The sequence below is a fragment of the Marmota flaviventris genome, chromosome 11 (assembly GCF_047511675.1).
Source record: "Marmota flaviventris isolate mMarFla1 chromosome 11, mMarFla1.hap1, whole genome shotgun sequence".
In the NCBI taxonomy this organism is placed as follows: Eukaryota; Metazoa; Chordata; class Mammalia; order Rodentia; family Sciuridae; genus Marmota; species Marmota flaviventris.
In genome coordinates, this window is record NC_092508.1 from 97,342,630 (window position 1) to 97,364,815 (window position 22,186).

The 22,186-nt window shown below is 53.2% G+C and overlaps 1 protein-coding gene across 9 annotated transcripts in view; it reads left to right on the top strand.

Annotated features, from left to right (window-relative positions):
• Nucleotides 1–22,186, top strand: part of Bin1 (bridging integrator 1) — an 87,670-nt gene that overhangs the window by 38,299 nt on the left and 27,185 nt on the right. For 7 of the 9 annotated variants that reach the window (XM_027936808.2, XM_027936815.2, XM_027936806.3 and 4 more), the window contains exon 2: nt 21,349–21,429. Coding sequence is in view for 8 of the 9 variants with exons in the window: in XM_027936815.2 (XP_027792616.1) it covers nt 21,349–21,429 (81 nt within the window). In the remaining variant the exon portion in view is untranslated. Of the gene's footprint in view, nt 1–15,738; nt 15,906–21,348; nt 21,430–22,186 lie in introns of those variants that run through there. The other 2 variants (XM_027936807.2, XM_027936810.2) reach the window with 2 other exon arrangements.

Here is a 22,186-nt window from a genome sequence, read left to right on the forward strand (position 1 = left end):
TCTCCAGCTTGGGGACCCTGCCTGTCCCTCCAGCCCCACTTGGGATCCAGGTTTTTACTTTGGGGTGTGTGGTAGACTCTGGGGGTGATGGGAAGACCTAGGGTTTCCAGAAACAAGTCCAGAGTCACAGGTTTATGCATCACTAGGACACAAGACCCTGTGTGTGTGTGTGTATTTTCTCCAATAATAAAAGCTATGTTAATTTAATCTAAAGGAGGACTCCTTATTCTGAAATTGTATCCTGCCTACTTTTGTTTCAGTCATTGCTACAATGTTTCTTTGTTGAAATGATAGCATTACTAGTCACTTTTTACTGTGTTTGAGGAAGAAGTAGCCATGTTGTTCATCACATGCAAGCACACAGAGAAGATTTTTCCTGGTGAGGGATTTCTGCTCTGGGTCCCTTGATGCCTACCTCTGTGGCCTGGGTTCAGGCTGGAGGCAGGCCTGTGTATCTCTGCTCATGAGGACAAGGGCTGGCCTGTATCCTACAGTCACTGTTATATCCATAAGTCGTCTCTTGCTATCTTTGGTCAGGGGGGTTCCAGGACCCCCACCTTCCAGATACCAAAATTCTTCTATACTCAAGCCCTTCATATAAAATGATGTATTATTTGCATATAACCTAGGCTCCTCTTCCTGTAATACTTCAGATCATCTCCAGATTACTTATAATACCTAATACAAAGTAATTGTGATGTAAATAGCTATTATGCTGCATTGTTTAGGGAATGATGTCAAGGAAAAGTCTATGCATGTTCAGTACAGGCACTGTTTTTTTCTTTTGAAGATTTCTGATGTGTGGTTGGTTGAATCTGTAGATGTAGATACCCAGGGCCGACTGTACTTCTTGCATGCATGAGTGCACGGCTTCTCTGGTAGTGAAGAGACAGGGCTGATGGCTGTCAAAGACTCTGGGTTTCAGGGTGCAGGCTGGAAGAGAGGGACTGCAGGATTCGGACTGGGGTTACAAGGTGCCGATCCCACCCTGCCTCTACCACTGTGGGGTGATCTAGTCCTCCTTCCACACTGCTTTTTCCCATGATCAAATGGCATGATGATGAGTGGACAGCCCAGTGCTGTAGTGTGGCCTAATCTAAGCCAGTAGCTATAGCACTCTGTGCTGGGTAACAGGGCTCTTGTGATTGGCTGGGGCCCTGCTACGGAGTCCTGCCTGGTTTTAGGCCAGATGCCAAATGGGGCTTGGCCTCAGTCCTCAGCAGATGGGTGTTCATAAGAGCCTCTGGGTGACAGGGGCACTGGGGGCGCTGACTGGTGGTAGTGGGGATTAGTGTGATTGGCCAGACCAGACACCTCACTGTTAATGCAGCCTGCCACTGCCCTCAGACGCAGTTCCTGGGCTCTTTGCAGAGGCTCTTCCCTCAGCTTGCAAGGACCCACACCTTCTCCCCACTCCCTGACCCAGATCCTGAGTGTCATAGCAAGCAGATGCAGTGGGATTGGGGTCACAGCATGGAGTGGGGGAGGAGTCCAGGCTTGAAGCCTTCTGGGACAGAGCTTGGAGTGCTGAGTACTCTGCCCCTTTGGAAGGGCTGTGAGCTGTGGACATGTCCCCTCTGCAGTGTGAGGGCCCAGTGCCATGGGCTGAGCCCCAGATCATCATGGGAGGGAGTGAGTGAGTGGGCGGCTGTAGGCCGCAGCTGCTGCATAACTGAGCCCTGGTGAATTCCTTGCTGCCAGCGCGGCTTGCTGCTCTCAGCTCTTCCAGACCTTTGTTGACCCTTTCCTCAATGTCGTCAGGGTACCCTTTTCAGGGTCTTGTCCCCCCAAATATGCTCCTTGCTTTGTTTTTGTTTTTGTTATTGTTTTGATACTGGGGATTGAACCAAAGGGGCACTTTACTACTGACCTACATCTCAAGCCCTTTTTAAATTAAAAAATTTTTTTTTTTTTTTAGTTTTGAAAGAGGACCTGGTTTAGTTGCTAAGGCTGGCCTCAAACTTGCAAACCTCCTGCCTCAACTTCCTTCCTGCTTCAGCCTCCTGAGTTGCTGGGATTACAGGAGCATGCCATAGCACCAGGCTGGCTCCTTGATTTGTGTGAGTCACTTCTTACACGGGTTCAATCCCCCGAGAGGACTGCAGCTCACCTATAGGAGGTGGCCGTGGCCATCTTATTATCCTGGTAGTGTTCTCTCTTATGTCCATTGTGAGCCAAGATACTGAGAGGCTCGTGATGGTGCTGTCCCTGGCCAGCGGAGCTTCCTGCCTTGCAGACAGTGCCCATCCTGGGTCTAGGGAGGGCACCGGAGGTAGTCCCTGAGGTCTGTGCCTTAGGCTTGTGCATCAGGAAGGGGTCCTTGGGGATGGTGAGTCTGGACTGAATCCCAGGGCAAAAGAGGCAGGCTGGGGTGGGGAGACGTGCCCTGGCAGCCTTGGGAACAGCACACCCAAGGCCTCTTTGGGTACCTGGAAGGGTGAGTGTGGATGGGGTGAGTTGAGGCCTGGACCTGAAGATCGGAGCCAGGCCTGGGATGTAGCCCGGGGGCTTGGCCCCAGACCCGCATCAAGCTCTTTAGCTTTTTTCTTCAGGTGTGATTTGAACCATATTTCTGACTCCAGGTTTGGGTTCAACTAAGGACTGGGTGTTTTACTGATGTGGGCCTCGGGAGCCTCTGGCTTTCCGAGGAGGAAAAGACTGAGGCCTGGGAGAGGTAGTGAGTCCTGAGTCTCCAGAGGGAGCAGCCTCAACTAGAAAAGATCCAAACATTTCCAGGAAGGCACATGGGGACAGGGGCAGGGTTAGGCTGCAATTCTGGAGGCTGCCTGTCAGGGCTGGGGCCAGGGCCAGGTGACACCTGCTGCTGAATTACTGGTGGACAGTGTTCTGCACCAGCTCTGCCCCATGCAGGTCTGTTTCTGTGTTTCAGAACCCAGGATGACACAAAGAGGGCGTGACACTGCTGGGCTTGGAGAGCAAGTCGCAAGGGTCATTGGGCACCTGCGCTTTGCTCCTCCCTGTGGGGCTGGCCATTAACTTAAATGGGCAAGGAGACTCCCTTTGCTTTTGGATCTGAGTGGTCCTGCCAGCTATGGGGACCCCCGGCTGCATGTTCACACTGGATGGGGAGTGGGCATAGGAGGACACAGTCTTTGTTGTGTGGATGGAGGATTGGGAGCACCAGCGGGTTGATGATGCTGATTAGAGTTTCCAGGGAGTTCTGTGGCTGCAGGAGTTTTGCTGGGACTTCAGGACCAGAAGGGGGATGGGGTGATAGGAGAGTCTTTGCCAGTCCAGCTCCATTTTCCAACAGCTGTGACTGCTTTCTTTGGACCCTTTGCTTAACTCGCCCTCTCCATGAGGTTCCTGCCAAGATGCCTGAGCCCTGGGCGAGCCGGGGCCCGTCACTGGGCCCTGGGGACCAAAGTGGCACTGAGAGGCCTGAGCCATGAGAGGTCCCTTGTGGGGACCCCTGCTTTCCATCTAGCCAGCTTCCTGCAGCTCCCCTGTTCCTCTGGCCCAAGGTGTCATCAGCTGTCTTATTCCACGTTGTCTAGTTGATGGATAACTGTCTAGGGGGACAGACACTAGTGATGGGGAGGATGGGTGTGCTGATCTGGATTCAGGACCACTGGCAGGTGGTAGGAGAAAGAGGAAAAAGAAGATTCAGGGGCATGTTGGGGAGAATTAAGAAGCTTTAACCTTCAGAGAAACCAGGGAATTTGCCCTGCAGTCCTGGGCACGTTGCCTGTCCTCTCTGTTTCATCCTCTGAGAGTGGTATGGTGGGAGTTCTGGCTCCTGGGGTTTGTTTGAGGGTGAAGCACCTGGCTTGCAGCCTGCTCACTGGTGGGGGCTGATGCTCTGCTCTGCCCCAGGGAGATCTTGGGAAAGCCCTTGACATCCTACAGGCGCACACCATTGTGGCTTTTGTGTTTTGTCTGTGCTATGGCAGGTCTCTTGAAATTGAACTGCAGTGTCCTTAATTTTTTTTTTCCCTGCATAAGCTGAAGAAGCTAAATTGGGAGGTGCTGGCTGGCTTCACCTTACAAGGGAGGAAGTCAGAGCTCCTCTGAGCTAGACCCTGATTGAAGGGGGTAGGGATGGAGGACACATGGTTCCAGGTCAGGCTGCATGTTGAAGGGCCAGAGGAGGGTCTCAGAGTCATGCATTCATTCATTGGAGGATCCTGATGTGTACCAGAAGAACATGAACTTGAGATACTTGAGTTGGGCCCTGGCCACAGAGCCCCAGTGTGCCCATCTGGGGACTGGGAAGCCTGCAGTCAGGTGAGCTCTGGCTCCCGCTGGGTCTGGATGGTTCAGGAGGGCAGGACCACCTTAGCATCTTCATTGAATTTGGTAAATTACTAAGAGCCATCACATCTACCACCTGCCATTTGTTTCTCTCTGGCCTGTGAGGTCACCCTACAGAAATACAGTCCCCTTGGGCAGATGAGGACACTGAAGCTCAGGGGAATCCTGGCATTTCCTCCCTTTTGAAACTCAGAGTGGCCTTTCTCACTAGCTTGTTATCCCTCTCCTGGAGTGAGATGGTGGGGGAGGGCAGGAGGATGATTATTGAAGAGCAAATGTGTTTTCAAATGAAAATCAGTGTGTGGGCTGCAGCAATCAGGGAGCACCTGGTGTATGTTTGGGGATTGAAGGTGGGGGTGCATTCTTGGTTACCCAGGAGGCTGGCACATCAGAAGAGAAGTTGATAAGAGAGAGCTGGACCTCTCACTGTTGGGTATTTCCACGTGGCCCCTGGGATTCCCTCAGCTATTTCAGGATGAAGGCAGGGTGCAGGGGACCTAGGAGCCTGCAGGAATCAAGGTGCCCGAGAGGTTCGGGGCTGGATCTGAATGAAGCTGGTCTGACTCTGTGCTCCCCAGATCCTCAGGGTGTCAGGGGGAGCTAGGTCAGATGCCATATGTCCTACCTCCCTCGAAGAAAGGATTCGGGGAGCCTGGGGGAACTTAGGAGCTTGGGAAGCAATTCAAGGCCAAGTGAACAGCCAGGTGTATGAGCTGAATCTTGTTCTAAATGGAGAATCAGAATCCACAATTAATTGGATGCATTTGCTAAACCTGGGACAGGACCCAAATATTGTTCTTTTTTTTCTGAAATATGTCTGTCCCCTCTTCCCTCCAAGGACCCAGTGAAGGACCCAGTATGTCCTGGGAGCGGGCCTGGCTGAGCTGGAATGTCACCTGCTTCTCCAAGTGAACCAGCCTGGCCCTACCTTACTGGTTGAATGGTCAGCAGGCCTGGAGAAGGCCACAGCTAAGGCGTGCTCCTGTTCTATCCTGAGGACTTAGGGGGCAGTGCTGCCCCAGCTCTGGTGGCCAGGTGGGGGTTGCTCCCGGGCTGGCTTGGGGTGGACTGCGGAAGCTTTGCGGAGAAGTGGATGTGGGTTCGGGGCCCAGCCGGGAGAGCTGAGTCAGCGCGTGGGAAACTGCTCAGGAGTGAGGACGAGCTGCTGCACTGGCGGGTCACCCTGCCTGCTGTGCCACTCTGACTGGAGAGGAGAGGCCACCCCCGCAATCTGCAGCAGCTCTCTTTCATTCTGTGCGCAGAGTTGCTGCCTTAGCATTGCGGAGGTCTGGAGCTGCAAAGGCCTCAGGCAGGCAGCTGAGACCCTGGGATTCTGTTCCGCCCCGTTCCTGTTACTTGGGCCAGTTAGTAAACCTTTCTGGCTTCTCTTCACTCTTCTATAAAATGGGGTAACAATCCTGCCTGCTGAACCCCAGCCCTCAAGGAGGAAGATGAGCTCTGTTGTGCGTTTATATTGCTGGCTCTGGGCACAGAACAGACTCACAGCACATAGTGAATTGGAGTGTGAGACTCCGGGGGATGAGGGATGGATGGGAAAGGCTTTGCAAAGTATGGCAAGGTGGAAAGAGTTCTCACTTTTGAGTCTCAGAGGCTCAGGTTCAAATCCCAGTTCTGCTCTCCTAAGTCCTTTGACCTTGGGCAAGTTATTCATCCCCTCTGAGCCCCAGTTTTCCTGTTGGTGGAATGGGTTTATCATTGAGGATTAAATGGGAGAATGTGGGTCTCCATTTCACACTGAGGCCACTGAAGGTCAAGGTGCTAGAACCTTAGGCTGGTGTGAGGGTGTTAGGCCACACCGTGTCTTGTGCATGTGAACTCTTGGGGCATCATTCCTGAAACCAGGCCTTGGGCCACCAGTGCCCCACTTGGGATCTAGATGACCTGAGGGCCATCAGAGGGAGTAAGGAAGGGAAGGATATGGTCTGTTGAGGACCTTGTAGGTGCCAGGCCCCAGCTGCACTGTGGAACTCCAGCCCTCTCAGTCCCTGCATGGAATGGCCAGGGATCTGCAGATCTCCAACCTAGCTTTGGATCTCAACCCCTGCTCCTTCCTTCCTGTGATTGGCTGCTCTGGCTGGCAGATCAAGGCCCTTTTGTTGGAGAGCAGCGTTTCCTCTTGTGAAGAGGGCCTTATGGGAGGGGACAGTTAGGGATGAGACCAGGGCTTCAGGCCTGGTGGCTGCAGCACACTGGGGGTGCTGATCTTGGCTATGCTTTCTGGGAACCTCTGCCCTCTCTCTACCCCTCTGATCTCACTGCTACATCCCTCCTCCTATAGCCTTTGGAGGAGGCCTGGCTTGTTGAGCAGAGGGACGGGGTCACACACCTTCTCAGACAGTCAGGCTCTGAGTCCTGGAAGTCAGAGACTTTCATGCTCTGGAGGCTGGTGACCTGCCTAAGGCTGTGGGTTAGTGACAGTTCTCTGGCTGCCCCGAGCAATTGTTCCCCTGAGCTGGTGAGAAGCCTCTAGGGTGGTGAAGACATTTAATTAGCAACACTGCCTCATGCTGGGTAGCAAGTTGGGCAGTGGTCAGCCTCTCTGAGCTCTTCTGCTCCTTTTACTTCTGCGTGGTGTTAGCAGGACCTGGATTATGGCCCAGAGAGGATTGGTACCTGTTAAGTTATGCAGCCTGTCAGAGTGGGGTTGGGAGGTCCCTCTCCTTCCCTTTCCTGTCCTGCTCCTGTCCAGCTGTGTACAGACCTCCTGCATCTGGAGGAGGTGATGGACAGTGCCTTCCCTGGCCCCTTCACCCCCACCTAAGCCTCCCCTAGCCCACCATGTTCTCTAAGGCCATTCCCTTTTGCCAGCACAAGAATAATAGGTATGGGATCAGCAGAGGAACACCTGGAAAAGTCCCGTCTGTGTCCTTGAGTATTCATTCCATCTGCCAGAGAATATAGGGGCAACTCCAGGGCTAAGGCTAGGGCCATGGGCAGGGCCAGGGTCAGAGCTGTGAGCAGGGGCAGTGTCATGGGCAGGGGCAGGACCAAGGCCAGAGGAAGGGTTAAGGCCATGGGAGGCCCAAGGCTGGGGGCAGGGCTGAGGGCAGGGGCAGGGGTGGGGGCATGTGACTCCTTCTGCCTGTTAGAGTTCCCTCTTGATTCTCCTCCCCACTGCCCTCACTCCTTCCTTCTGTGTCCATTCTCAACTCTCCTGCGACCTCCTCCACTGGCTTCTTGGGGGAAAACATGGTGGAACGACCCTGTGCCAGGATAGGGCCCCTCTCATCGGCTCTGGACTCTGAACCTGCCAGCCTCACCTTGGCTCCATGTCTGTGATGCAGCGGTCCCTCTCTGTGGTGCCTCGGGTGCTGGGTACAGTGGATAGTCCAGGTCTGAGGCAGGAGGCTCTTAGCACGGTGGCCTGGAGACCCAGGCTCTGGGGAAGCCCCAGGCTCTGGGAGTGACAGGAAGCTGCAGTGAGGGTGGTCTCCCCCACTGCTGTGCTGCACTTTGAATTTTGGTGGGCGGGACTGGTGGGAGCTATTTAAAACCAACTCTGGGCATTCACTCCACTGAATAACAAAAATAACAATGGTGTCCAAAATAATATTGATGTGTTTGAAGTAAACACATATCCTATCTCTCTTAGTTACCGGTTAGTAGTTTTGGTGTCACAGATTTGGAAACTGAGGACCCTGATTAATTAGTGAATAACCTGGGTGCAGGTCTAGATGGAGTTTCTCAGGCAGAAACAGACATACAAACAGCTGAGGGCATTCAGAGGGATAAGTGAGTCTTGGGTCTGGAGGAGATGTTGTGAAGGTCCAGCAGGACCTGGCGTCTTTAGGGAGGCAGGATGGTGGGGGTACTCACGGCACCAAGGCTCGTTGCCCACCCACCCACCCACTCAGACCTTTGCTTGGCCCGGGGGGCGCTGCCAGGCCCTTTCCCTGCTCTCCTGGGCTCCTCAGCTCCGTCCCTCCCCAGCATGGGCTGCTCTTCGCTGAGTCGGGTAAGCAGGTGCTGAGGGGCAGGTGGGAGGCGGATGGGCCGGAGGGGCAGATCCCAGCACTGTTTATGGCCAGCATCCTGGCCTGTGCTGAGAATAGCACCCACACTCGTGTGGGGGCACAGGTGGGGCGGCTCTGCTGACATCTCAGGACAGATGGGCCGAGGGCTGCGGCCAAGGGTGTGGTGCATGCCTATGGAGACACCCTGTCCTCAGTGGGCCCCACCCAGCATGAAAGAAGAGGCCAGAGAGGCTCCCTGTGTCACTCACACTCTGCTGCCGAGTCCTCGCTGCCAGTCTTTGGGTTTGGCACTGTGGGGGTGCAATGCTGAGGCCCAGCCAGGGTTTCTGGTAGTTGCTGCTGCGGGTCCCACAGGGACACTACTTTGGTTTGCTGTTTGGTTGATTTTGATGGGGCTTTGTACCACTTTACCCTTTTGACCAAGGGGACCAGGGTAAAGTGATGGGGGATTGCAGGTGTCTGCAGAGCTGTGGGTGGAGGAGGCTGCTGAAGGGCTTGGTACCAGAGGCTGTGGGGTGGGATGACTTTTGTTTTCCCAAAGGAATGCTGAGCCCTAGTGAGTCATGGGGGCAGGTGTATGGGGTGGCAGGCACCCAGACAGGCATGTGTGGGCTGGGTGTGGGGGGAACTGGGCAGGGTGGGGACTTGGTGGATTAAGCTGTCCAAGGTTTCTGGCCTGGGTGGATGAATCTCAGGTCAAGATAGGGGTAAAAGCACAAAAAGGGAAAACCAGTCACCACGCTGTAGTGTTCTGTCTTGTCTATACAGTCACAACTCACTTTTAAAACCCCCTTGGAGGGATTTCTTGGCTTTACTGATGAGGTTCAATGGCTCAGAGAGGTGAAGTTACTGCCCAAATTTGCACAGCATGGGCCTGCACTTTGCAGCCATTGCCTGCACTTCTTGTCCACTCACCAAAAGGGGCACCCTGCTGGCTGTCTAGACTAGTCACTCTAAGCTGGTCACTGCTCTGAGTGAGTCACCCTGGTGGGAAGGACTGAAGAAAGGAATGGTCAGGGAATGGGGAGTGGTCAGGCCCAATGGTGGGGAGGCTCTGTGGGCCCCAGCCATTGCATATCCATCTCCCCTTCTCCAGGTCCTGCTGGATTTTTGTTCAGAGATGTGCATCCTTCTTACCATGTCTCCTCCGTAGTGTGGGCTCCAGGGTGGGGACCTTGCCTGGGGTCTCTACAGAACAGGATCAGGCACACTGTGGCCTCAGAGCACATTTGCAGTTTCTAGCCACACAGCCCAGGGGCCTAGGGGTCAAGTTCTGAGCCAGAAGAGAGGACTTACTGTTGGGGAGTGGGTTGCTGGGTCCGGGCTATGAGGGGTGAAATCTGGTGGGGGCAGCTTGACCCACTCTCAGAGGTTGGTGAGAAAGGACTAGGAGGGCTGGCTGGGTGCTTGATTAGGGGTCTAGGTGGCCCTGGCCCTTCCAGGAACCCTGCTACCCACTGGTGGACACCTGGTTCTGCCAATGACTGGGCATGGGCTGGGCCTGGTGGATGGTCGTGGAGCGAGTCACCACCAAGCCCTGGGCCCAGCACTGCCTGGGCACTGCAGCTTCTCCATCTCTCCTTTAGCTGGCACCTCCTCTTGGCTGACTGGCTCACCCTAGGCCCATGTGGCAGGTGGTAAGGGGTGGCAGGCCAGAGCCACGGGCTTGGGAGCCCATGGGCCACGTGCAAATTCTAGCTCATTTCTGAACTAACCATTGAGCCTTGGTTTCCCCATTGTGGACCACCACCTCCTCCTTTTAGATTTTGAGAACTCTTTTGGCTTTGGGATGCCTTTGAATGAGCTGCTCTTGTGTCACCTCCTGCCCTCTGCTTGGCTGGCCCAGCTTCTTCAGCCCCTCTGAGCTTGTTCCCTCAGCCTCTTCCCCATCTTGACTCTGGCCCAGTTGCCTCTGCTCTTGCTGTGGGCTCCCTGACCCTCCCTAGCCCAGCCTGGCTTTCTCTGGAGTCTGGGTGGCCCCACCCTGGCTGCTTGGCAGTAGGCTTATCTCTGAACTGGCTGGAATTTGAGGCACCCTGGGAGGGGTAAAGGGAGAGAGAGGTGTGTGGGGGGGTTTCCTGGTCCCCCAGGGCCAACTGGACACCTTTCCCTGGGTCTGAGTGTCCCTTGCCACTGAAGAGGGAAGCATGGGGGAGGGGACCTGCCTTTTCCTCCCCCAATCCCCTCCCCCCTCATTCTTTCTCAGGGGGTGTCCCACCAGCTGGGAAGGCAGCTGGCCTCTTTGCACTTTGGGTTTTGACCAGCAAGTCACAGTGAAAGTCATTGTTGTGGGGCTGACATAGGTGGCCAAGTTTTTATTCAGTCAGTTAAGGACAGAAGAAGGAAAACCAAACATTGGTTTTTCCTCTCACCAGTGTTTCACTAAGGAAAGGGAAAAATCACTCAAAAGAGGAGGGTGGTGGTCATTCTGGAGTGATAGCCTTCCTGGAGAGGCCAGTTGGCTTCCTTAGTCAGCTGTTGTGACCAGAGGCCTACAGAAAAGTGTTGATGAATCTTTGTGGTCTGGTGTCAGGGGACAGTGACTTCCAAAGCACAAGGACTTGTTCAAAAGACAGATCAGATCAGCATGTGGGTGGGAGATAGGCTGTGAGCTTTCCGGGCAGGGGCCACCCAGCCTCATTTGGCCAGGAAGAACCTGGACTCTGTGTGTGTGTGTATGTGTGTGTGTGTGTGGTATATCATTGCAAAACTTTGTATTCTAATCCACAATCTGTCTCTATTTCACAAAAGCGTTTTCTTTACCAGTTAAATCCTTGGAATTTGGCAAGGTGGCACGCGAATCTTGGGCAGTAAACGCCACACGGGCTGCCTGCTACTTCTAGGTGCCTGTGTCCCCCAGCTTGAGAATCACAAGTGGAGTTTGGGCTGTAGAATTGGACAGGTTTGAGTCCTGCCTGGCTCTCCCACTGACTATCAGCCTGGGCTTTAGTTTCTTTATCTATAAAATGGGGTCAACAGTCACCACCTGAGGGAGACCCACTGATATGAGCCCAACTGTGAGAGGGGTGTTAATTGGATCAGGTGTTAATTGGACCAAAAGGGGGTTTGGACCAGAGACTCCCTAAAGGTCCTGCCTTGCAGCGTGAGCTTTGTGGGGCTCAGAGGGAGGGTCAGTGCCTTCAGCTGGGATCTACATGGCAGGCACATGGCCCAGAGATGGAATCTGATGGGGACATTTTCCCTCAGGGGAAAGACAATGAGATGATGACCTGTCCCCAAGCCAGCTCCTCCTGCCACCACCTCCCTGTCAGTGTGGGGAAATAGGTCCCTGGGATGGGGACACAGAGATTTTCAGGGGAGAGAACTAAGGCCAGGGTGCGCGTCCATCTCTTGGGGCAGACTGTTGTGTGTTGGGAAGCTGAGAGGGGAGGAGCGACACAGGGAAGGACCCTCCATTCTCTCTGAGAGGTGCTCAGCTCTTCTCAGGCTGGAGACCAGCTAGGACTCAATGTTGATTTCCCTTCCTCTAGTTCTTTCTCCAGCTCCCTTGCCTCATTTGGGGTTCTTCTTCCCCTGTTCCCACCCTCAGCCTCTTGCCTGACTCCATGTCTTCCTCATGAATCCTGCTCTGCCAGGGAGGGTGTGTCACATGTGTATGAGCACCACCTCCCGTCTGGGGGAGCTTGCCCTGCATGGGGGTCTGACGGCTGGAGTGCATTTTTGCCTCCTGGGGATGGAACACTTTCCCTGGCTTTTTGCCCAGGGCCAGTGTCTCAGTGCTTATCTTTCTTAAAAAGTCACTGTACCTTTGGAAGGTAGAAGGCAAAGTCAGAGGCATGGCCAGCCAGCCCTGTGCTACAGAAGTCTAAGGGCCTGTTTTTGTTTTTAATCACCTGAGGTCTCTCCTCTGTTTTGGATTTGATTTCTGGGATGACCTCCTAGTGGCCCTGGGCCCTGCTTCCTGGGCTTCATTTCCCTTTTGTGACCGCAGCGGCAGTTGCTGCTCTCCAACAGAGGTTGTGCCCTCATCCTATTCCCTCTCCCTTTGGTTACCCTCTCCCTCCAACTTGGACCTGCACTTCAGACCTAAACCTTGAGTCTTAGAATTTCCAGCCTCTGGGCTAAGTGTTGCCATTCTGAAGGGGCAGAGCACCTGACGCCCCGCTGTGTGAGTTCCCTAAGCTCTGAAGAGGGAGAGGCAGAGCTTTTCTGGGCTAGATGAGACATGGAAGCTCTCCCATGAGTAGTCCCACAGCCTGAGGACAAGAGTGACATCAGTGAAGAGGGCCCAGTCCTGGCCAGATTACGTCAGCATCTGTTCCTATTTCCTCCTCCATAAAGTGGGACTGCCATATTCCTGCTTGCTACTGAAAGGAAGGGGAAGATGGGAGGCCCTGGCTGGAAGAGATCCAGACTACAGAATAGTCCCAAGAGTGTCCTGCAAGGTTACCCGACAACCCTGAACCAGAGCTTCCTGGAGCTCCACCATGCTCAGTCTCTGACTGCAGCAGCCTGTGGGCACTGTGGCCTTGGCTCAAGCACAGTGACGGGCCCAGAGGGTGGCTGCAGGGGCCTTGGGTCTGTCTCACTCCCCACAGGAAGACAAATCTGAGCAGCATTTGCTTATGGGCACCACAAAGCCACAGGGTCCTGGCTCTGCTCCTGATTTTCAGTGTGGATGAATTCTTTAGTGTCTTTGCCTTTCTTAACAATCTGTAGTTCAAGGAATGGTGTGAAGACTAAATGCCTAGGAGCAAAGACCCCTCAGTAGCAAGGAGCATACCTGCCCACCAGACAGAGTCAGGACTCCTTGAAGGATTAGCTGGTTCCAGGGCTGAGGCAGGGATGGGACAGGCTGAGCCCGGAGCACCTTATAGTGCCAGAAGGAAGTACAGGAAGATGAATGGGGATGTGTCCAGAGGCTCCCACTGGCTCTCTTTGGGATATTTGAGCATCAAAAAGAATAATGATGGAAATAGATTTATAACATATAGAATGCAAAGCCAAGATTTGCGTTTGTAGTCACATCTTTACTACCCTCCCCTCAAAGGCAAGATTGAGGGAAGCTCCTTTTTAGAGAATGTTAGGGCACGTGGTAGAGTCTGGGTGACAGTGGAGTTCCTTGAAGATGACAGTGCGATACATCTCAGTGTTTGATGTGCATTCAGTGCACCAGGGGGTCTTGCTAAAGTGGAAATCAACTCAGCAGACCTGGGGTGGAGGTTGAAATTCTCTATCTCTACCAGGCTCTCAGGTGATGTGATACAGCTGGGGACCTCACTTTGAATAGCAAAGTGATTGCCAATCTATGTGCATTCACATGGTGACAGTGACTGTGACTAGCAGATGACTAGTTGTCAAGAGAAAAATTATCTCTCACATCTGTAATCCTAGCAACTCAGAAGCCTGAGGCAGGAGGATTACGAGTTTGAGGCTAGCCTCAGCAATTTAGTGAGACCTAAGCAATTTAGTGAGACCCTGTCTCAAAATAAAAAATAGAGAGAAATGAGGGTGTATCTCAGTGGTTAAGCACCCCTGGATTCAATTCCTAGTACTCCCTCTACATGAAAAAAAAAAAAAAAAGGAAAAAAAAGTTATAGTTATTCTTGCTCCAGGAAATCTGGCAAACGTGAGTCAAACCACGAGGTCAAGTTTAGCATACCAGGTAGGGGCCATTCTGTGGTAATGCAGTTGGAAGAGGTCAATGTCACCTCTGTAGTACTCTTGCCAAAAATATGTTCAACCTCAGCATAATAACAGGAAAATACTCAAATGAATCCAGAGTTTGGGATTCTCCAAAGGGCTGGTTTGTACTTTAAAAAAATTGTCAAAATCATAAAAAAATAAGTGATAAATAGGTGTGTGGGAAGATATCCTGAATTAAAGGATCCAACAACAAGGCAATGTGTGAACCGTGCTTGGATCGCACGTTGGAAAGTGAACGAGCCATCTAGAGGTGAGGGACATTTTGGGGTTTAAGTAGGAATATTTGAATATGGACTGTATATATAGTCCATGTATGTATATCTATATGCGTATAATATTATCAAATAGGTGTTAAGCATATTGGGGGTGCTTGTGCCATTAAAGATATATAGAAAATTCTTTAAAATTTTTTTTTGGGGGGTACCAGGGATTGAACTCAGGGACACTTGGCCACTGAGCACATCCCCAGCCCTATTTTGTATACTATTTAAAGACAGGGTCTCACTGAGTTGTTTAGTGCCTTGCTTTTAACTGAGGCTGGTTTTGATCTTAGGATCCTCCTGCCGCAGCCTCCTGAGCTGCTGGGATTACAGGTGTGCACCATTGCTCCTGGCTAGAAAATACTCTGAAGATCTGTGCTGAAGTATTTAGTGGTGAAGTCTTTTGGGGTGAAGGGTCATGTTTCTGCAGGTTGCTTTAGGTTGGTTGGGCAAATGTAAAAGGGACCAAACTGTTTTTATATGGAGAGATAAAAGCAACTGTGGTCAAATGGTAGCAATTGGTTGGTGGACCAACGAGAAGGGTGGATGACAGTATGTTGCACTATTTAAATTTTTTTTGAGGTTTATCTTTTCAAAATAAAAAGTTTGATGGGCATATGAAATGTGGTAGTAAATGGTGGCTTTGAATCTCTTTTCTGATCCCTTTGCCCTCCTGCGGCTGTTGTTGGAGGCTGGATTACTGGAGGCCACCCAGACCCTCCACCTGGCAGTGTGGGAGTGGGCTTAGGCCACTCCAGTGTCTGAGCAGATCACGGGGATTAGGTGGAGTCGCTTGTCCCTCTGGGGAGGTGCCAGCTGCAGTCAGGAGTGTGCTTGGGAACAAGGGAACCTTGTGTGTTGTGTTTGAGAGATGGCCTTGGAGGGGGTTTGGGAGGCTGAGGGGCTTGGTGACAGGTGGGACCCTGCAGGATTGTCCTCAGGAGAGGCCAACTCTGCCCTCCCCAGTTTTGTGGGCCCAGCAGTGAGAGTCCTCTCAGGGCAGGAGAAGAGAGGAGGGAAGGCCTTGTATCCTTTCTCTGCCTGGGTGCCCACCCACACAGACCCTGCCTCGTTGCAGGCTTGTCTTTTGATGTCCCCAGCATCTCCAGGCATGTCCCTCAAGGCCTCCGAGCTTGTGGTGGTGAAGACCTGCAGCTGTTGGCCCTCCCCTGTCTTCCTGGGAGTCCCCTTGAGCATTAGGGCAGAAGGACAAGGGCCCTGTTCAGTCAGCTGCAGCTCCTAGCCTGGCAGACCTGAGCTAGGTGTGGGACTGGGGGTAGGAGAGATTCAGAAGAGAAAGGCCCAGGGTGTCAGGGAGACAGCCTGAAACCAAAAGGCCCTGGACAGGTGGGCAGACCACTGATTGCCTTTAGCTTGATTCTGGGGATCCCCTCTCCCTTTTGCCTTGGAGAACTGTTTCCCCCAGAGGCAGGCTGGGAAAACTGCGCCTCTCTGGGGCCTTCTGCTTGCCTCGCTGCCTGGGGAGCTTTGGTGTGAACTGCAGGGGCGTGAGGGCGTATATCCTGTCACTGTGGTCCCTGACCGCAGGCTCTGCTGGGAGGAAGAAGTTCGGGGAAGACACCCTGCCCCCCGGTTGGGCTCACTCTTCGACACCACCTTTCTGAGGCTGCAGCTGAGCCAGTGCTGGGAGGAGATAATGAAGAAGGTGAAGGCCAGGTGCCTCTTCTGGGGTCTCAGCAATGTGGTGGTGGGTGAAAGGGACAGGGATGTGCATATGGGTGTTTGTGTGGTGGGGTGTGGGGAGCATTAACTGGGGGTTGCCTTGGCCTCATCCCTGCCTCTTGCGGCAGGTGGGAGGGGGGTGCCTGGGCCAGCAGAGCAGCCTTCTGCCTTCCTGCCTGGAATCCTGGATCAGGGCTGACTGAGAATGTGACCTTGTCCCTGCCTCCCTCAGGCTTTCCTCCTGGCTCCGGGTTTGGCTCTTCTCACTGGTCCTGGGTTCTGAAAAGTGCTTTTCCTTGCCCCAGTGCCTTGCCATTTAGGTGGTGGGTGTGTGTCTCCAAAGTGCAGGGGGCCTGGCCACTCTCTGGGGTGAGGCAGAGATCAGAGCCCCCAGGAGGGGATTGCCTGGAACCCAAGGCTCAGCCAGGAGAGGTCACACGACTGCTCATCTGAGCAGTGCCCTCCCTGCCTGATCCTTGTCCCTCTCTGGTCATGGCCGCTCCTGGCTGGATGACCTAAGACCATTGGTCCTGATTTGTCTGTACCCACCTGTCATGTGTCACAGGAGGTGAGGGGGAAGTGCTTGGTGTCTTGAAGTTCATGCAGGGGTGGAGGAGGTCAGAAGTGATGAGCAGCCTGTGGGGGCTTCCCCTCCCTCTGAGTTTGGTGGCCTGCACTGACATGTATCCTTGAAACTCACTCCTATGTTCGGGGCTGTTTAGGGGCTTGGCTGGACTCCCCATATCAACAGGAGAAACTGGGCCTGAGCTCTTGTTCCTGTCCTAGGCTGTGACAAGGGCCACAATGCAGGGATGGCAGGGCCTCCTCCCTTTTCTGAAGTATATGGGACCCTCTTGCCAAGCCCTCATGGGCTCTGGCACCAGGAGGCACCGTGCCCTGTTGTGTCTGGGAACCTCCCAGCCTCCCAGGGGAGAGGCTGAGCCATGTGGGTGGTTGCAAAAGGCGGTCCTGGAGCCAGCCACGTGGCAGCCTGTTGTCCAGCACTTCAGCTCCACTCACGCCTGGCCTCCGGCTGAGGATGTGGTGAGAGGAAGCTTTGATATGAAGTGACACTGAGTGGCACTGATAAGGCTTCCTGAACTAAACACTGGTTCTGCCCGGCCCTTCCTCCCTCCCTCCCTCCCTCCCTCTGCTAGCTAGGGGTGTCTAGCCGGGCTTCTTCTGTCACATGAACAAAGGCTCTTCTTTGTTTATTACAAAGTGAGGCACCTATGGTTAAGTGCAGGACAAATGTAAATGATGCTGGTGGTCTGAGGCCTGTCCCACCCCCTCAGCCTCCGTGTAACCTTGAGGAGGCTGTGAACAGGCCTGTGCCACCCTGCCCTCCTCCTCTTTCAGCTCTTTCTCATCCTTCCAAACCCAGCTCAGTTGTCCCATATTCCCTGAGTCCTGCTAGGTGAGGCCCATCCTGGACACTTACTGCCTGCCCTGTTCCCCCCGCCCCCCCCCCCCCGCCGTCCATCTGTGAGCTGGGCACAGGGAGTGCCCACTCTTGGTGTGTTAAATGGGTGGGATGTGGACCCTATCAGAGTAGAGGGTGGTGTGTGTGTGTGTGTGTGTGTGTGTGTGTGTGTGTAGTTTGTGCGCATGTGCGTGCATGTGCATGACTCACAGGTGAGTCTCCTGACGGAAGGCACTGGTAGGGATGGAGAGAACAACCTTGTATCCCTGGGATGCAGACAGATACCGAGGTGACCAAGCAGCATTAAGGTGTCCTGGGTGTAAGGGCTGATCAGAAAGGCCTCCTCTTCTGGTGGCTAGGGTGTGGCAGGGCTCCCACTCATGGAAGGAAGAATTAGAAGCTGCACTGAGAAAGGTAATGGGGAATTGTCCCTGACCTGGGACAGGCAGTGTCCAGTGGTTCCCCCCCATCCCCACCCAGGCACTGGAAACTCCTTGAAGATGGGGCCTTGTGCCCTCGTCTCTTGTCTCCAAGAAGGGGTGAGTGCAGGGAGGGCTGAACAGGGCTGCTTCTCTGGGCCTTGGCTGTGCTGCATGTTCGGTCTTATCTTGCTTCAAAGTTCCGCACTTCGGGGGCTGAGTGCCTTCTGTCTAAAACACAGAAGGAGACTGAGGCTGAGAGAGGGGTATTTTGTTCACGGTCACATGGGTGCTCTTGAAGCTCCTGGCTCAATGTGCCAAAAACCAGTGAAAATATCTTGTGTGTCTGTCCTGTGTCTAGCCTTTGTGGAAGCTGAGGACCCAGAGATAATGGGGATGCTGTCCCTGACCACTAGCTGTTCATATAGGCAGGGCAGAGGCATGAGATGGACACTCAGGCACATCACACAGCAAAAAGGAAGGTGGGTGCAGGCCCACAGTGGCTCAGGGTATTTTTGGGGACGAGAGAAGTCAGGGACCATTTCACAGAGGAACCTTGTCATCTGAGCAAGGTTTTAAAGGGTGCGTAGGAGTTGACCGTGTGCACATCTAGGGTGTGTGGGTGATCTTGGGTTTCAGTCTGTCTGGACCTGGTGTGAGGGATGGGGGTCTTAGACCCAGCTTCCAGTGGTGTGAGGCTGCCCTGCGGGCATTTAAGGGACTTGGTGTTTTTGAGTATGGTGGGCTAGGCCCTGCCAGGGGTTTTACAGACATGATCCTTGCAATCTGGGAGGTGAGTGTGGATAGTTTCTTGATTTTGCAGATGAGGCACTTGAGTGCTGATTTTTTTTGGCTCATGGAGATTTTGCTTTGGTTTTCTCCTCTCACCCCAGGGTCAGTCCCTGGCAACCATCTGCGTTTGCCCAGCTATGTCCTGTAGCACCCTCATATCCACCCCTGCCCTCCTGCCCGCCGTTCTCATCCTCTCTCCATCCTCGGTGACCTGTGGGGGCCTTGAGAGGTTTGACTATTGTCTGTGATGTGCCTCATCTCTTCAGTCTCCCCCGTCTGATCTCTGCCCTGGCTACCACAGCCCCATGTGCTTCCCTCTGTCTCCGACTGGGATGCTGCTCCAGCAGAGATTCCCAAGGCCGGCAGAGAGAGATGGCCAGTGCCCAGTGAGAGCACTGGCTTCCTAGGTTGGGCCAGGGAAGATGTAGCAAGGCAGTGACCACCTTGCAAAGTCTGGTCAAGGTGGGTAAGGTGTTGGCTTGGGCCCTGGGTGGGCAAAGTTGGCATTCCAGGAAGTGTGGCCCACCTTGGTACCTTCAAAGGGAAGATGTGCCAGAGGACATGGTGCGTGGTGATCCGCTGGCCTTGGGCAGCTGCTGGGCTGGCCTCCTGTCCTAGGGCTCCCTGTCCTTCTTGCCTCTTTATTTTTCCTCCCCTGCTATGATATCTTTCTCCCTCTCAGTGAGCTCTGGGGTTGGAGGAAGCATGGCCATGGGAGGGAGGGAAGTATCGGAGAACCTGCTGGCTCTCTGGTCAGGGCTTCCTGTCGGCCTCCTGATGCAGTTCCTGCCTTTTCCCAAATCCTTCCTCTCTCCTGGCCTTGGGTCTCCCTCTTTGCCCTAACCTTCCCACCTTACCTCTGGCCTCTGCTTCTTCTCCCAGACGTAGCCAAAGAGGAACAACTGTGAATGACCGGGGTGGGGGTGGGGGGAGTTGGCCTCTGAGGTTTCCAGCTGAAGTAGAGCATGTGGTCGTGTGTATGTGTGAATGTATAGGTGTGAGAGTGTGTGTGTGACCATAAGGACAGGGGTGGGCCGGCATTGCCTGTGGGTTATGAAGGAGGAAGCAGTGTGGCTGGAGCAGGTCACTCCTAACAGTCCGTTCAGATCGGGCGCTGATTCCAAGTGACCTCAGACTCGACCTGGCCACCTCTGCCTGGGATGCTTACCTGCCAGCTCAGGGCTTTCTGTGCTCCCTGTGGTGGTCATGGCCCTTGAGCCCAGGCAGTGGACTCATGTGGAGACGTGGGGCTGCCCTGCTCCTGCTCAGCTCCCTTGCCAGCTGCCAGGTCGGGGTGGAGCTCCCAGGGAGGAAGTGTGTGATGAGCAACACCTGGCCACTCACTCTGTTTCTGAAGCCTCCCTCCTGGTGTGATCCCTCCAGCAAGCCTGTCCGAGGCTCTTGGCTGATGGTGGAGCCTGGATGGAGGGTGGGGAGGCTGTAAGGCCCAAGGGACTGTCTTCCTATCTTCATCCATTCTGTGTTGCTATAACAGAAAACTCCAGCTGGATGATTTATAAAGAGAATGTCTTAGTCAGCTTTCCATTATCCTAAGAAATATCTGAGATAATCTACTTAAAAAAGAGGAAAGTTTTATTTTGGGTCATAGTTTTGAAGATTTCAAGCTGTGGTCACTTGACCTGTTGCTTTTGTGTCTACAGCAAGATGGCACATCATGGTGGTGTAGCAGTCTGCTGGACTTGTGGCAGCAGGGAGGCAAAGAGAGAGAACAGGAGGGGCCAGGGTCCCAATACCCCTTTCAAGGGCAGTGACTTCCAACTAGGCCCCACCTTGTAAAAGTTCCACTGCCTCCCAACAGTGTACTGGCTGGGGACCAAGCCTTGAACACAGGGCCTTGGGGCATACTATTTAAATCATAGTAGAAAAGAAACTTATTTCTTATACTTCTGGAGACAGGGAGGTCCGAGATTGATTGAAGTTCTCCTGGGGAGACCTTCTTGGCAATCATAAGATGGCAGAAGATATCACATGACAAGAGAGTGGGCATGAGAGGAACCAAGTAGCTTTTATGGTTGGCTCTCTGTATCCACAGGTTCTGCTCCAACCAATTGTGGATTGAAAACATTTGGGGAAAAAAATTCCAGAGTTCCAACAAGCAAAACTTGAATTTGCCATGCATTGATGGAATCCATATGAATGAAGCAATGTGTGGGTGCTCCCTCCTGTATCCGCCCACCATTCCAGAGACTCTGTCTCTCCAGCTCCTTGAGCATCGTATGCTTCTTGTCTTGTGCCTGGTTCTTGTACCGGGTAGCTAGGCCCACAGTGGTTGTGTCTGTATTGAACGCGTGCAGACTATTTTTCTTGTCATTATTTCCTATACAACACAGTAGAACAACTTCTTACATAGCATTTGCATTGTATTATGTTCTCTAAGTAAACTAGAGTTGGCTTAAAGTCTGTGGGATGACGTGTGTAGGTTATGTGCAAATACCAGGCAGTTATTCTATAACCTGCTTGAACATCCACAGATTTTGTTATCCCAGGATATCAGCAATATAACAAAACCAGACTCTTGAAAACTAACCCATTCTCTTGATAATGACATTAATGCCTTCATGAGGTTCTGCCCTTACCTACCATTAGGCCCCATCTTCCAACATCGCTGCATTGAGGATTAAGCTTCCAGCACAGGAACTACGAGGGACAGGTTCAGCTCATAGCAGCTGGGAGATCTCTTGATGGTCCCAGTGCCTGGGCTGGGTGATATGGTCCGCAGGCCCCCTCATTCTCATCTATGGTCTTGGCACATCAGCACCCTTGTTTTGGCTATTCTGCTTCTCATGATAACACTCTTCTCTCTGTCTCGGCAGGTCCTTCAGAAACTGGGGAAGGCAGATGAGACCAAGGATGAGCAGTTTGAACAGTGCGTCCAGAATTTCAACAAGCAGCTGGTGAGTGTAGTGACCCTTGGCCTTGGGGAGCTCATGGGAATTGAACTGTGGCTTCCATGTGGAAAATGGGAAGGACCAGATCTGTGGAGTAAGAGGGATTGGAGGGGGATCAGTGTGGGCTGGTGGTGTCACCAAAGACCTGGAGGAGAGGGCACTGGCACTGGCTAGGAACACTGGAAAAGAAGAGGGTCAGGGGATACTTTAGAGAGAGTGATGGGGGAAGGGGAGGGTAGGTGGGAGTGGGCACTGGCTGGTGGCCAGACTCTGGAAGAGCTTGCATGCCAAGGCAAGTGGGAGCTACAGAAGCTTCATGCCAGGAGAGTGGCATCTGCAGGATTTAGTGTGGGGGCAGAGCAAGCTGGATTTGATTTGGGCATCTGCTGAACATGATGGGTGCTGGGCTGAGTAACAGGCTCCAGGCTGGGTTCTGTGGATGATGGTTGATGCCTACAAACAACCCCAGGTTACCTTGTGTAGATGGAGCAGCTGAGGTTCTAGAAGTGAGGTGATTCATTCAAGGCCAACCAGTTTGGGAAGTGGATGCAGACCCCTACTTATCTGCTTATAAAACCATGAGTGGGTTTCCAGGGCATCCTTACTAAGGACCATTCCAGGCTAGAGGCCAGTGACCGAAAGAGGTTTAATCACACTTGGCAGTATGGGGCAGTGGTTAGATATGAGGGAGGACTCCCCTACTGAAGGGAAAACTCTGAATATCCTGACTAGGCTGTCCTTGAAACTCCCTGCTGGAGATTTG